The 16829-nt window shown below is 39.0% G+C and overlaps 1 protein-coding gene across 1 annotated transcript; it reads right to left on the reverse strand.

Moving 5' to 3' along the window:
* Positions 1–1719: 1719 nt before the first annotated feature.
* LOC140233715 (uncharacterized) lies at positions 1720–15702 on the reverse strand. Its single transcript, XM_072313815.1, has 7 exons — positions 15621–15702; positions 10560–10718; positions 7765–8045; positions 5472–5562; positions 4654–4794; positions 3885–3981; positions 1720–3348 (listed from the first exon to the last, which is right to left on the reverse strand). Exons 1-7 carry the CDS (start codon positions 15700–15702, stop codon positions 1779–1781), a joined length of 2421 nt encoding a protein of 806 aa, XP_072169916.1. The 3' UTR covers positions 1720–1778.
* Between the last annotated feature and the right edge of the window lie 1127 nt (positions 15703–16829).

Here is a 16829-nt window from a genome sequence, read left to right on the forward strand (position 1 = left end):
TTCATAAGATTTTTCTCATTATCTTACTTAGGAATGTAAGAAACATGAATCCCCACCTCAACCAGTACTGTACAGCCCCTTTAAACCTTTAATGTATAAGGTGAATTATAAAGGTTAAGGCAAGAATTACCACAAAATCAGAAGAACTTTGTCACATACACGTGTATGCTCTAGTGCAATTCCTTTTTATTTTCATTTTTATCTTTTCATGTAAAATATACATAGATAGACGCATAATCTTTGATCCAGTCAGAGTAGATGTAGTACTGATATTAACGCTTACAAATAGTATATTACAGATAATATACAGATAATACTATATCGATACCAGATAAATAGCGCGACGTATATAATACACTTCATATTTTTTGATATTGTACATAAACAGTATACAATTTGTTTACAGTTCGCATTGCAAAGTAGTGTCTCAAACACGAGATCAAGAATAATTCGCATCACCTTCATTTCATTACCGGAAATGTTCCACAATTACGTCAGAGAAAGCCAGACTGGCAGAGAGGAATATATCTCCTCAAATACTGCCCTCTTTGATAGCTTCTTTGAATGAAGACAAAATGAGGTGTAAATGACTTGAGACGGGAAAAAAACATATCTATCTATATATGAAGATCTTGCTTAAAAAAGCCGCTAAATCCATTGAAAATGATGTATTTAGCGCCTATTGGAACCAAGCTCTTCATATATTATAATCTTTACTTATGTACATTTTATTCTTGTCGTCATATGACCCACCAAATGTCTCCTAAAAGATTGTAAAAAACCAAGAAGAAGTGGCATTACTTTGGCACACTGTGTTTATCCTTCCAAGAACCGATACATTTTAATTCCAAGTCAGAACGGATAGTAAGAATATTTATGTGAATATCAATTCCACCCTTCTTCTCAAGTCGGACCGAGGGCCAGCCCTGCAGTACTAGTATGATGGTATGGGAAAGAGCTAATCATAATACGACCGATAGGCCTATAATATAGGAGTGTAGCCTATAGAGTTATAACTTCTTCTTTTTTTTTTTTTTTTGGGGCCATTGTCATTTAGATCTGCAATTTTTGATATCATTTACTGTTTGCAAGAGAGCATTTGTTGCAGCAAGAAACCTTATTCATTGCTCTCTTTATGCCCCCAAGAAAAAAGACTTAGTAGTTGATAATATCATAAACAAAAAGGGGAAGGGGGGGGGGGGGGAGGGGAACTGTTGGCAATAGTCTGACCTGCATTGATCACAATGTCATCAATTTAATATTTGTGGGCATATTATACCATAACTTCCTCTCTTTTGGTGTATCTGCTTCCATCTGAACTCAAATTCGTTGAAAAAACAAACAAACATATGCTAGGTTTTGTTTTGTTTTGTTTTGTTTTAATTTTTTTCTGTTTTGTTTTGTTCCTCTGCGTAGAAGGCGCAGGTGGTGGGGCTTGTTGGGGAAGCAACTGAAAGGGTTTTATCGCAAAATGAGCTAGGCGCCATGTTTAAGCGTTTTAAAATAAGTCCATCATCAGATATAGCAAAATTAAACCTTTCCAGTAATACCTCACTTTCAATATAACAAAGGAATATTCTGGAAGATATGATTGAATAAATTATGTATTTTCTTATTATTTTCTTTGTTTTAGCAGCTTTAAATACAAATATCTTAACTTAACAAAAATAAGACTTGACTCGTTTTGCGATAAAACTCTTAAACTCTTTGGCTAGCCAGTGTCTGACACTAACTTTGCTCTATCGTTAGGTGGTCGTCTTTCGACTAGCCTGAGGAATCTATTCGATATTCTCGTAATCATCGTCTAAGAATTTAGCCAGCTGCTGCTGTTTGAGGGCTGCGGGGTCACTCTGAGATTTCTTCCCAAGTCCCTCCTCGACGCGATCGTTGCTCGCGCTCTTCGATTTCAAGCTCTGCCGTCGGTCTTTCGGCGTAACAGGTCGCTCGAAGCTCTCGTAGGCGTTCGAATCCGTGTCGCTGGCATCATCGTCATCTAAGTCGTCGATTTCTTGGAAGACCACGGCGGGATACTCGTAGCTAGCGTCTCGGACGATGTCGGGGACGAGCGTGTAGTACTTCGGATCGCGAACCATGACGAAGCCCTCCGGACCCTGATCGACAGCTGCTGTTGGGGGCGCTGTCTCACTCTGAGCTGCAGAGGGCAGCTGCCAATTTTGTCGCGGTGACATGGGTCTCGGAGCGAAGGGGGATGTAGGTTTGGGCGCAACGGCTGGAGGGTTTTCATAATCTGAGAGGTCGCGATGGGCTTGCTTGACTTCCGAACTTTCTGGCTCCAAAAGGTCGTAATTATCCTGGTCCTGTGGTGTTTGCAACTCATTGTAAACGTGATATTTCGCACTGTCTTGTTTTTGAATAGTCGTGTGCAAATTTGTGGATTGCAAGAGATCATAGTTGTCTTGGTCGCGCTGCCGATGTTCGAGTGCTTTGTAAACATGTTTTCCAGTCTCAGACTGCTTGATGTCATGTGACGTTGACGTAGTTGACACGTGATCAAGGAGATCATACCAATCGCCTCGACCCTTTGTTTCTAGTTCTTTGTAGACATGCTGATCAGTTTCTGCCTGTTGATGGCTACCCACTGCTCGCTTCGGACTATCCTGTAGCATCAAATCTGGTCCGCTGCTCGACTTGTTCAGCTCTTCATATCTGTTAGCATTAGGGTCAGTCTGATGGGGAACGTTCTGTAGAGGTTGGTCGTACTTCACGCTACTCTTCCTTCGTGAGGAGACTTCGTCGAAGATTACTGTTTCCATGGAGGGGAAAATGGCGGTGTCCATAGCAACGTTGCCGATGAGGTCTGTGATGTGGTAGGGTCCCTCCATTCGAATGCTCACACAACTCTCCGTGCTGTTCCTGGAAGGCAGGGAGTTGCTTCTCACTAGAGCTTTGGTCCGCCCTATGACACCAAGCTTGGGTGCCTTGGGATTAGATTGTTGCGTCTGCAGGGTGGCAAAGTGGTAGACGTTCTCGTCCGTTGGGGATGTGCTCTCGGGAATCTCAGAGTACTCAAAGCTCCTGTCGCGGCTGCTCCGGACCCGTTTGAAGGAAGCCAGGGTAATGCTGCGTCTCTTGCCCTTAGAGGGCGCCCCATATGACCCATCCAATCGCTTCTCGAAGGTGTCATCTGCGACCCTTCTTACCGACAGAATGTCCATCTGGTAGGACGAGCCCTTGCCGATGGTCGACAGCGTTGTGGACTCAGTTGCTATGGTTTTGCTGCCGTCGAGCCCGTTGTTGATGCCGACGATGGTGGTTAGGAAGTCGTAGCCGGTGTTGGAGACCTGAAGACCACCGTTGCTGCTTGTGATATGATCTTCCTCGGCCCGTCTACAACAAAATTTAGAAATAAAAACATGCCAACCATCATATACCACGTCAAGACCCTACCTACACTTTTGAGGTTCAGTGACATTTATTTCCCTAGCAAACGATATACATATATGTATAAAAACAACAACATCAACAAGAACATTGCAATGATATAAGATTTTCGGTTCTCTTGTAAGCCAGAGGAGCCATACTAAAACGTGAAATTCTATTCAATTATTACATTTTTATGTTAATGTGTTGTTGTTTTTTTGTGCCATGATGATCAGCAAGTGTGTTGTTCCCATGACGGATCATGTCAGATGGTGGCAAGATGAATTATTTCAACTTCCTGCTCCATAAAGAAACGACTTTAAGAGTGAAGATGTGAGCACAAATATGCAAAATTCGGTGTGACAAAAGAAAAGTGAAATTGTAGCCTTCTGTCTAGGCCAGGATCAGTCTGTCACAATCCTCTCAATCGACTTGATAGGTTAAAGAGAGAAAGAAAAATATAAACAGGGGCTGCTTTTTCTTTACTTTTCTTAATGTCTCACCTTTTCTTCTTCCAGAAGCAGCAGTGGATGGCGATGCTGAAAGTCAGGATGAGCGCGGCGCCCAGGAGACAACCAGCTGCGAGAATGAGCACCCGACCTTTGGGAGAATATCAAAATGGTATAGAGGGATTGAGAGATAGTACGTACATACATGAATATCGATATGAATACAGGTAATGATAGAAAGTTAGATTAATAGGTAGATAGATAGAGAGGTAGGTAGATAGATAGATAGATAGGTATATAGATAGATAGATGGATAGATAGATAGAGGTAAAGAGGTAGATAGATTGATCGATCGATAGATAGATTGATAGATAGATAGACAGATAGATAGATAGGTATGTAGATAGATAGACAGATAGATAGATAGCCACAAGAAGAGAGGTATAACGAACATCGACCTCAAAAGTGAAGCGTGAAAAATAATTTTGTTTCTTAACAAGCATATTAGGGAAAGATGGATAACTTAAAGAATGATTGATATATCCTAGCTGCACGTCCTCTGTTTTTTAAGGGAAATTAACATTAAAAGTGTTCTGTGCTGTCTGCTGATACCCAGCTATCCCCTCCTCTATATCCCTCCGTTATATCGATGTCATGATAACTATAATACCTTATGTACCTGTCAACAAAGCATAATTTCTGTAATAATTATAGTTATAAAGATAATACAACGTAGTTATACGGTAATATAATGTCGTTATGAATATAAAGTTATTGAGTCAATTATGAGTGAAAATATAGAAAAATAATCTCTTATTCTCACCTCCAATGCCAGTCGAATCGCTAAGAGCACTTTCTGTCGTGGTGTTGTCAGTGTGCCGTGAGGTATCAGGTGACATGGAAGAACGCGATGTAGGAGATCGTGTCGCTGTTCCGAGAGTTGGTGACGGATCCATGCCTGTCACTGATGGTATGATGACGTAGAAAATCATTGTTAGCCACAACAAAATGAAAACGTTCATCTTTTATTTATCTATTTACTTATCAATTAATTAATTAATTAATCAATTAATCATTTTATTTATCTATCTATTTATTTATTTATCTATTCATTGTTGCTTATTGAACTCATTTGACGTTTGTCATTTCCAAAAAAGGATTAATTACGCCAAATCATCCTCCGCATCGCCAGTCTCTTTCAAATCAGTATCTGTCAATAATAATCCAGCTGTAGTCGAAATTGGAAAAATTGTCCTAAAGATTCAAAGGAACATATTAACGTCGGTTGAGAATGACAAGGGCGTTCAGTTGCCACTAAAGGCAGAGTGTTCAAGGCACCTTAACGTCCTTCACATTCTCATTGTTCTTTGTACCGTTTTGAATTTTGTTTTTAACTAATGTGTGTGTGTGTGTGTGTGTGTGTGTGTGTGTTGTGTGTGTTCTTTTCACTTTTTGGGGACATATAAATTTGCCTCGTCTCTTTCGTGTGTTTAGTTTTTCTCTTTTATTCTTATTTGTACTTGCCCTTTTTGGGCTTGCAAAAACAGTCACTGCCAACGAAAGCACTCTCACCATCTCAGAATGGGATAACATTAATTCAGCTAAAACGGCAACAGTTTATCACGAATGCTTTGCTCTCACCTTCTGTTCGTTGATCCGGAATTTCTATGATTTTGACATCATCGATGGCGACACCTGATCCAGGCCGTTGATGAAGGGCTTCGAATGTGATCTGCAATCGTAAAAAGTTAGAATGATGTTAGAAGCAAGTTCCCTGAAATCACGAAAATGCTGTCACGTAATTTTGTATGTGTGTGTGTTTGCTGCCCTCAATGTTTGCCAGCACTATCTTTATTACATTCACTCTTAAACGCCTCATAATTTATGATTATGTATTTATGGGAAAAAATAACTTTACCCAAAGCAGATTGTTTCTGGAGAAATTCCTGCATATACCCTAGAATAGCGAGAAAAGTAAGCAAACTATAAGAATTCAGACTTATTACAGTTGTATGAATACTAATAACTATTGTTTTGTCTTCTTGGCATAGATTGCAAAGAAATAAATAAATAGACAAATAAATAAAACCGTCAGTGAAGCTTATGTTGCCTGTACAATGTATCAAAATGTATCCTTAATACCTGTAGGCTGTTATAAATAACTGTTAAACCTTCCTGATTACTAAGTAGCTTACACATTGCTCATTTCTTCAACATGGGCTACAGCACATCAGAGTATTTACTCCTGGACCAGTGAACTTTCATATAACAAACTTTAAAGCCAAATAGATTGACCTTTCTTTTCCTCTGCTACCGGATACCCCCTTTATCAGATCTGTCTGTTGATTTCCGACCAGTTCTTTCCTGCAATGGTCCAGTCAGGTCCTGGACAACTACATTATACCATAAGTACAGAAACTGGCACATTCACCAACGTTCACATACAGATAATTATTACACATGCGTGGAATGCAACTTTGTCATCGGACAACTGTGCACTAAAAGAATCTGCATCTTCCACCCTTTTCCCTTGTGCATCAATCACGAATTAGCTCTAAAATGAAAGGGAGACGTCGAAAATTGACGATCTAATTCTGTAATGTGAAGGCCTATGCAATCACTATGCATAGGTTTTGTCTGGTATTTTCATACACGATTTCAGATGAATTGGTCAATGAGGCATTGCTTGGTTTGAATTTACATCAAAATACAGAGCTATGCCAAAGATACCGCTGGCTAGCGGTATCTTTGAATCCAATCAAAGGGCAATAAAGCGATTTAAGAATAGTCTTGGACCCTCATCATAACGGAGCTATTTGTATGTGGTCAAAAGAAAAAAATGAAAACTCTTCTCTTTCACGATCATAATTACGAGAGAAGAGTGAATAATATAAAATTATATCACTTTAATGTTTGTGCCAATAATTGTGGAATTAAAACTTTGACAATGTGATATTCATGGGACTACATTTTTTTTTCTTCGAGTGGAAATTCTATTCTTTTTATATTTCCATAACCTTGCCTTGAAAAATAAAATGCATTGTACATTTATGTCCTAAAATATGATCGATCAATGAGAAAGTACTTTGTGGGCAGAAAAAAAAAGTACTTTGCGAAAAGATTTTAGTCATGCTACCGGGTGTAGTTGGGCACGGCAACGACTAGAAATCAGATTACTGGCGTAGGTATTCAGTTTATAGGGCGTACTTCAAAGCAGAAATTCATAGGACAAGTTCACCTTCATATACATGTGGATTGAGTGAATGCAGCAATATTATTAGAACACATCAGTGAAAGTTTGGGGAAAATCGGACAATCCGTTCACAAGTTATGAATTTTTAAAGTATCGATCTGCGCAGTCACTGTTGGATGAGAAGACTACTACAGTGTATGATGTCACATGCGTACAACGATATATGGAAAATATAAAGAGAATTTCACAAAATTTTGTCTTTTGAAAAAAGTACCCATTTCCTCGACTTGTCACTGACGTATGTGAAGGGTAATATTATTCCGCCTGCCTTCTGAAAGAGGCAAGTCAAGCGTTCTTTTATTATGCGAGAAAAGTGAAAATATGTTGAATCTTTTTTATGTTTTCTTTATATTGTTGTACACAATAGCATGTGACATCACAAGCTGTAGTATAGTCTTCTCATCCAGCAGTGACTGAGCAGAAACTTCAAAAATTCATAACTTTTGAACGGGTTGTCCAATTTTCCTCAAACTCTCAGTGATGTGTTCTACTAATATTGCTGCATTCAATGAATCCACATGTCTATGAAGGTGAACTTGTTTAAAGAGGGGTGTTTTTTTGTTTTGTTTTGTTTTGTTTTGTGCTGTTTTGTTTTGTTTTTTGCTGGGGTGTACATTAGTGTGCATATCGATGCTTGAGCGGGGTTGGGGAGAAATTGTGCATATAACCACAGACTCTTACCGTTCCTGGTTCACTGCAGGTGAAATCAAAAGTCGCAACCTGCCACCCGGCGGTGAAATCCTGCCTCCGCCACATCATTTCTTCATCACACCCCTTCACAGTCAAGGTCGGGTAGGTGTCCTGGTTTCCTTCCGGGTCGTCCGCTATCCACAGGAAGTAGTAAAAGGTCACGTGACCCCGACCGGTGCTGAAGTTCATGCTGGGCGAGACGATGACGGTGGTGAAGTTATTGAAATCAGATACGCTGGTGCTTTCAAGCGATTTCGTGCTGGCGAGCCAATCTGAAAACAGTTTTATAGAGAAAGTTATGTCAGAAAGTAAAGGACAACGAGAAAAAGAATGTGCATTTCCTATGATCCGCGCAGGAAGTCGCAATGTGTTAAACGCTAAGTGAAATGTTTTTTCCTTATATCATGATAATATCATAATTGTGCTAATGCCAAACAGTAACGCCACTAATGACATGACGTATAGTATACAACAATATCATTACATAATCCAGCCATTAACTTTGCATACTGCACAAGACAAAGCAGAACGAAACATATAATCTGACTAAGGAGACACTTAAGTGCCTCGGAGTACTACCTGTAGTATATGTTTTCTAAATAATACATTCAATATGCTCTGTGCTGCATCACTGATTCCACATGAGAGGATTAAATCTGGAGTTGACAAAATGAATCAATGTCAAATCTTCCATCACAATAAAACGTAATGATGGACACAAACGAATGTTTTATAAAGATACAACAGTTTGTGTTTATATCATATTTCGATGTATGTAGAATATCATGCAAATTGCTTTTTCATGTTCTGTTTTGTAGACTGATATTCCTTCTTAAAAATGACAAATAAATGAAATGGATTTAGTAACGTCATTGTCAGGGCTGTATTTCGATTAACTGTCGTGAAATTTGAACCCTCTTTCTTTCAAAAAAAAAAAAAGTTAGTGCTTTTATACACACATAAGATATTGGTGTTGGGCTACCAAATTCATCTTCTGGTGGTCCGGTCCGGTAACTTACGATTGTAAATGGATTGCTACGTTTGCTTGTATTTTGGGCCACTACATACCCTTTTTTTCGGGCCACCAACATTTCAGATTTAAATATTTCGTTGGCCCAAACGGGCCACCGAACAAAAAAAAAATAGTGTCGAGTCTTGATAAATGTACAGAGCAGTTGTATTCGTAACAATTACATTGATGGTCACGGTCACACCAGATAATATTGTGTGCAGAAAATCGAAAACAAGTGTTATAGTCTGTTCAAGGTAACCACCACCCTGGCTACGTTCACATGTTAAGTCGATCTAACCCCGAACGCACAATTTCCTGTCATTTCTTGTGGCCCGAATCCCATGGATTTATCAGAGTTTCTCGCTTGTCTACATAATTTCCGCGCTCTGTCTGTCTGCCCCCACCTCTCTTTCAATCTATCTATTTCTCCCTCACTGTGTTTTTCAGTCTTTTTTTCTTTCAGTTTGTCTGTCTGTCCGTCTGTCTCTCTATTTATCTCTATTTCCGTCTTCAAGTCGTCTTCTTTAGTAGAACGTAGAAATATCTCCAGTTATCAGATAGACTTCTTGATCAATTTATTTTGCGACTGTTCCCTTCTATTGAGACTAATCTCTGCGTTGACAGCGTGATGTGTCCACTTCAAGTACCCTGCATACGTGGTGTACATATTGACGCTTATCTTTGCTGAGCCTAAAATTTGGTGTTAGTTAGAGACGGCGGTGATAATACTTGATGAACTTGAGCATTGCAATTTCTGGTTATTTTTCAATCCGTTCCTAACAAAGAAGAATAATGATAGGATGTGACTTAGGGAAGCAAAATTAAAAGTGAAAGAACCAAATCACACGTGAACATTAACTTCATACTTCTCAACTAAAATTGCTTGATATCAACCGCCAGTTCTGCATGATGTAGTTGCATGAAATAAGTTTATACAACTACATTGTATCAATGAAGAGAGCTATTCGTAATTGTTCGTTTTGGTAATGCTTGTGCATTGAAATTCATTGTAACGTATTCAATATAGGCTTTAAAAGGGCCGGGATACATATATATATATATATATATATATATATATATATATATATATATATATATATATATACCCATGTGTTTCTTATTTCCTCAAACCAGTGATCACAATAAAAAGAGTGCAATGGTTTGTTTTGCGGCATATAAAATATCTCAGAGGCGATACACATGATTTGGCCAGCTGAACTATACATCATTGACAGAACAACCAATAGAAAAAAAAAAGTGGTTTACAACGCGAATACCAATAACACCGCATTGAGACAAGGTGCACCGTGAAATTCCCTGCTGATTTTTTGGACATTACTCTTCCCCTACAATATGCCCTAAAGCCATCTTGGCACAAACACTCGAGCAGAGAAATAGGAACTTTGAAAGAAATTTGACAGCATGGAGAACGACATTACTCTTATTGTGATACAAAAGTTTCTCATTTTGATTCTTTTTGAAAACTCTCCATGGCAAGCAGCATTTAAAGGGTCTTTAAAATATTGCGAGTCAGTAGAATGTGTGGATTATATAAATATGTATGAAATAAAGGAATAAAATTGATATTGTATACATGATATAGACTTAACTGTCGTCTGTTTGGCATTGTGATATTGAGATCCACGAACTATTCAGCTGTAATGAAGGTATAATTTTTAGTCATTATACTCTTTAGATATATGACCTGTTTGTATCTTTCCTATGCGATTCAGATCATATTACATGAAAGCGCCAATAGGTATTTAATTCTTACCTAGGTTAGATTCGGGGGTGTGGTCGGAGAGTGGTGCGTTTCTCCCCAGCTTGCCCCCCATGCTCAGGGTCCACAGCTCCAAGTGGTGTACGCCGTTGAGGTCAGGCACGATCTTGAAGCCGCAGTTCTCCGTATTCTCAAAATGGCAAGAGGCGAGGGCTGTGTAAGAAGCAGGGAAATATTTTTGATCGAATTTGTATGAAGATAAATCTTTCAAGTAGATGATATCGAGTGACACCGAACATTGTTCATGCACTCATAACATTATGCGTAATTTTCATCGTAGTATTCTTTTGACATCAAAATACTGATATCATTTTTCAGTATAATCAAATAGTCTCGAACTCTTCAGATTGAGCCTCCAAATAATAGCAAACAGCAGCTAGCAGCTACAACAGCAGCAACAACAAGAATGTTATGATTGTTGATCCTGTAAGGAGTCAGTCTTCTCCAGCCATTGTTGTCATTTCGTTATTTGCTTCTCTAATTAGATAAAAACAAAACAAAACAAAACAACGATAAGGACAACAAAACGTGGAGAAAAAAAGAAAACAAAATGATGCAAAGGAAATGGGATTCCTGATGGAATCCCATTTTCTTTGCTCATTTTTCCACTAAACACACACAAAAAGGAATTTCAAAAAACATGTGAACATTTCCATCAATAAATTTTGTTTCGATCAGACGTTGAGAACATATCCCTTTGTGGACAGTTTGTTCTTACTGAATATAAAGAGGAAAAAATATCACGGCGGATTTTGTTATTAGACAAAATATTTAGATTCCCCTAATTAACTATTTCTGCTACTCGTGGATTCTTTTTCGAAGGAGTTTTTTCTTCCTCTCTAGTCGATTTAATCCCCCGCAGCAGCCGGCAGTTTCTAATTTGTAGTTTGGATTATCCACGGTTAGTCCCTCCTTCATCTAGGCGCTCATTTTCTCGTGCAGAAAAATTAAGATGGAGTGGAATATGGAAAAAGAGGAGTTAGCATAATAATGCGGCGCACATGCTTGTAGAAGCCTCCGCGCGCTTTCAGCGGTGACAGACGGACTCAGGAGGGATAGACTTCGGGGGAGATAAGCGGGTTGTTCGGAGAGACGGGCCGGCACGGGCGTCGCTTCGGATTGGGAAGATCCTTCCTTTATTGGGGGGATGCTAATAAAAGAACATCCCATGGTCGCTTGAAAGAAAACTGTGGTAGTATGAAATATAGTTAGGATAGCTATGTTTACGCGCACAGACCTATAAGAACTTAGTACCGCGTACGTATCTACATAAAACAATAAATAATGGTCTTATTATGCGTATATTGATGGTGTAGTATTCAGTATGAAATAAACAAGGACACTAAGAGGCACACATAAATCATTAATATATCAATATGCATAATAATATAGATGGTCCTAGAGTACTTACCCCTGGACAATTACACCATACCTTTTTCCTGACCCTATCCCTAATCCTACTCCTAGTCCTGAACCTAATCCTAACCTTAGCCCAAACTCTAACCCTATCAACCTAACCCTAATCTTTCCTCTAATCATATCACTAACCAGTATTTAGCTGCTATGGGGATAATTCTTGTTGGGGGGGGGGGGGGGGGGGGGGTTAGTGATTGCCCTGATATGACCCTGTCATTATATTCTTCTCATCTTCATCGGTGTACAAAACTGTGGGTCAACCCCGACTTTCCGATTGGTACACAAGTAGGTCTATGTGTAATGCATTAAAGCCTTGCTGTGCCATTCGTTTCAATAAACTTAATGGAACGCTTAATTTAATCCCTAGAATACTACATTTACACCAAATTGTTCCAACAAGAAAGTCCCTTAACACGGTAAATTATTGCAAAGGAAATTGCGGTAGAGTTGAAATGGAATGTCTATATAATTGTGAAATGTATAATGATCTGTTATGGTCTGGCAAATTCTGTTGCCATAATAAGTGCAAAACTGCAAAGCTCACGCCTATTAAATACGTCATAAAACCTTCATGACATCACCGACGGCCCTACCAATTGCCCATGACGTGACCTTGCATTTCCTCACGGACGTCACTTGTCGGAAAGATGAACCTTCTTGAAACAATAGATGATGTGTTCTTATATAGCCTTTGTGCATTTCAATACACCTGTACAATTACAATGTTGTTGTCTTTATTGGATATAGCCAATGCACGGTTTTCATATGATTGATGTGCTAAAGCTCCCATAGAAACTAATGATAAAACCGCCAAGTAAACGTATTGCTATGTCACCTTTTGTTGGTCATTCCGACATTCTGGCTCATTCTGAAAACGCTAAAACATTTATCATCCTTTTATTCTATAGCGATTTGGGATTACTTTGATAGTCTGGAGACGGGATCCAAAAATAATGTAGCAAAACAAAGGGCGCTCATTGAACAATGCCCATCAGCACTCTTTTCCGCGTACCTAGTAACAGGAAACTAACTCCAATCATTATGCTTAAAGGCACTTTTACATTGTTTCCAGTTTGAAAAAAAACAAAACCAACAACAACAACAATACAACACCAAACTGCATAATCACACATGCCATCAAAATCTCTGATACTGCGCAAAAATGAAGCTCTGTTTAAAAGAAATGAAAAACTGGAAAAATATGTCAGTGGCAGGACTCACCAACTTCAGATTTACCCACATTATATAGACAACGATGTCACACCCAACTGTTAAGTCGACGGTTGACATGATGGTTAATAACCATCGTAATTTTTAAGAGAGAGAAGAAAAAAAAAATTTCTATTTGTGCGCTTGAGTTCTTTTTTTTTTTATTTCATTCCTCCAAACAGCATTGTAAAGTTCAGTTAGCAAAGTTTGACAATCAATTCAAATTGAACCACTGTGAAGTGCCAATCAACAAACAGCGTCTGTAATAATTCCAAGCAACTTATCATTGGGGTCTACACGTAAACCTTGAATTCGGATGGTCATGTGACCACATCACACTTTCAGACCAATTTTTGTTGTAAAGGGGTAAAAATAATGTAATATAATACAGCTTCGCAAAAGAAAGAGAAGATAGGAATAACAAATACCAAAAATGGTTTTAAAAATTTACAACATAATTATACTTGAGATTTCGGAAACTGGCAGCACACATATTGAATAAAACTGTAATCGTTATTTCTCGTTATGCATGCAGTGACAAGTGCAATGAATAAAATACCCTATATGGGTATATCAGCAAAGACATAATGTGTCAATCTACGCTGGTATATTATAAATCTATAAAACGTATTAACCTGAGTCGAGTAGCATTGGCAAAATTTTGAATGGAACAGCTGAGTGCAAACGCAAGACAATAATGCAATAATAAAAGAACGTTGGGGACAAAGCTGTTCTTCATGCGGAAACACACTTTGTGCAGGTCATGCATTCCATATCATCTGTGTAGGCGCTCTGTGCTTTTTCAGAATCTAGAATAATGATTTTATAATAGAATTTATGGTTCCATCAGAAATAGACAAGTAAAACAAAGTGACTGCTATTTCAACATCAAGCTGCATGATGATATTTACGACTAAGTTTTCTGACGTCATCGCAAAGACAATGTTTCTTGATTGAATAATTGTATCCTATAGACGTTATCGGCAGTTGGTCTTTAAGGCTTTTGCTTAGTTTTGTTTTACTTTACTCTCTGCGAGCCTGGTAGCTACAGAGATTGGTAATATCCGTAGACTGTGTCGATTGGTTCAGGAACCCAAGCTTTAAAATATCCGATCCTATCGGAAATGCTGTTGATCAGATAATGTTAACCTTGGTCGGTTCGTTTGCTTTTTGTTTTCAATCAATTCTATTTGCATGCTATAGGCATGAAGTTCCAAAGACCACAATGGACGTGGAAAGGGTATTGGTCATCTATCATTCTCTTTACTTAAATATTCATTTATATGATCTGATGTTTGTCTATTCAAACACGGATGAAATCTGCTACAACCTATCTACAGTTCACATTGTTTGATGAATAGTTCTTCCCGTTCCTATCGGTAAGCTCCGCTTTGGAGAAACATAACGTCTGTGTGCATGAATAGTGTAACTTTGCCAACGAGCACGATGAGTTCATGGTAGAAAATGCCCAAATCGCTGAAGCTAATAGAATGACGTATGTTTTCTTTCCTATCTTTTGCGCTTTGTTATACCTCCAAGGTGCTAACGAGTATTATTTCGAGCAACAGCTAACTTCAGGACAGCCATAAACATCGAAAAAAAAAATCTTTTGCCTTTACTTATTAGGTTTTTTTTGTCTTGCCATATTTGTTATCATTTCAGTATGGAAGAAAAGAAAAGGTCTGAACATTCACCTCCCCCAACCTCCTTTCTCCCCAATAAGGGGGAGCAAGGGTCCCTCGGACCTGCACTGGGCGGTCCAATACCACACAGCATCCGGCGTTTAGCTCGTCAGGCGTCACCGTTTATTGTCGGTGATGAAAGCGGATCCGCTCGAGTTATGCGGGTCTGCCGCGCAGCTTTGGACTTTCAGTCTTATGAGATAGGCTTGAAACAAACAAGCCAAGGGAATTCGATATGATGTCTTCTTCCGGAGAAAGGAGAAATGGAAGTTTTCATCACGAACAGCGACGTGCACTTGGAACACAAAAGGAAACATGCTCACAACGATGCCTATTGGGTTAAACTATAGTAATATACAAGCATTAGGAAGTTCACGTAAACAACAACGCGGGTGGTGATGCGATTCAGTGATTTTAACAGTTCAATTTCAAGGGTCAAACCACTTCCTTAGTATAATGGCGACAAAGTGCTCACCGCATTGTTCAGTAATAATCTTAATTTTTAAGCTGAAGAAACAATACAATGCAATGGAATGTTTGAGGAATAATGAAGAACGAATATACAGACGAGTTGGAGGAAATGGGCTCAATCTTCAAATATTGAGATTTATCAATGCCGAAATGTGTTAAAAACCACGCATGGAATCATATGATATTGTCAGGCGTTAGCAAGTAACGAAATAACCGAAATATATTATGTTGCATGTCAAATTAAATCGGATTGTCCTACACTTATCGATGTACTTACTTCTGTTTGTCTGCTGGCATGTACTGGAGCGAACGGCTGAGAGTATACAGCAGACGACGAGATACCACACGGACATCATCATCTTCGTTTGTGTATATAGTTTCCACTGGGTGCAGAAGTAGATGGTATTTCGACAAGTGGTCCCTTTTGTTTTCTTCTCTACCAATTTTCTAAAGCTCACGGGAGGAGAGAGTATACATACACCTGTATGACTTTGCCGGATCAGGTCCCGAGATGGTGTGATGCCAAATGTAGATCCAACCGGTTCGATGAACCCCGAAGGTATGGATGAGGTTACTTCAATTGCCGATATTCCGTACTTGGTCCATGGTTATATCAAACAGAAAAGCACACACAGCGATGAAACTCGGAGGAAGGTAACCTCTCTCTAAATGGTGACGACGGTGATAGGCATCAACGATAGTCTACGACATTTTGCTGAACTTGCGGCGTTTCAATTTAATTATGCTTTATCCTGAGCGTTTTTCTTCCTTTTGGTGCAGTGATGAGAGAAAATCTCAGTTGTAAATAAGCAAGGTACAGGTGAACAACTGTGCAACAAAGTGTTAAGTCAGAGGGCACAAAGGCGTTTAGTCACTCAGGTGGTGATACAATCGAACAAACATCTACTTAGTTTCGGTCGGGCTACCTTTTTATACCATTTTATGACTACTCTGGAACTTCTAAACCTTATTGTTGCGGTTCGCGTGGTATGCGTGTGGTTCTGATGGTTCGTTGAGTGCGTGCGCGCAATGCGAATGGACAACGTGCACACAGCGCCAAGGAAGGCTAATCTTTCTTCCAGTCGTTGCGACTTCACAAAAAAAAAAAAAAAAAATAGATAAAACGGACCACGGTTTTCAGTAGTCGTACGAACGAACACCTGTTTTGCAACGGTGTCACTGGCAACGTTGGTATGAAATGCTTGTTTTGTTAAGTCACAATACTGCCACATTACAAAATGCAAGCGAGCTATTAAAACCAATTTCAAACTGCGTAAAATTACTATGTGAAATACAGCGCAAAGAGTTTACGGTAAACAAATCTATTGACTTTATTAATACAGGTGATTCATACCACACTTCCGTGGTACAGTCCTAAACTTGCTATAAGCACTTCTGTTTTGACATTGCGTAATACGAGAAGACATGGTTTTGAATATTTTACAACCATTTAACCCCCCCCCCCCCATTGGCTTCTGCACACAGG

The sequence above is a fragment of the Diadema setosum genome, chromosome 10, assembly GCF_964275005.1.
Source record: "Diadema setosum chromosome 10, eeDiaSeto1, whole genome shotgun sequence".
NCBI classification, from domain to species: domain Eukaryota; kingdom Metazoa; phylum Echinodermata; class Echinoidea; order Diadematoida; family Diadematidae; genus Diadema; species Diadema setosum.

What these genes read in the sequence shown, in the direction of transcription:
- LOC140233715 (XM_072313815.1), bottom strand. Translation starts at nt 15,702, where the DNA reads ATGATGATGTCCGTGTGGTATCTCGTCGTCTGCTGTATACTCTCAGCC. An exon ending in ATGCCAGCAGACAAACAGAA is followed by an intron (nt 10,719 to 15,620) that starts GTAAGTACATCG and finishes CTTCTTACACAG; the next exon opens with CCCTCGCCTCTTGCCATTTT. An exon ending in CCTGCAGTGAACCAGGAACG is followed by an intron (nt 5,563 to 7,764) that starts GTAAGAGTCTGT and finishes TTACGATTGCAG; the next exon opens with ATCACATTCGAAGCCCTTCA.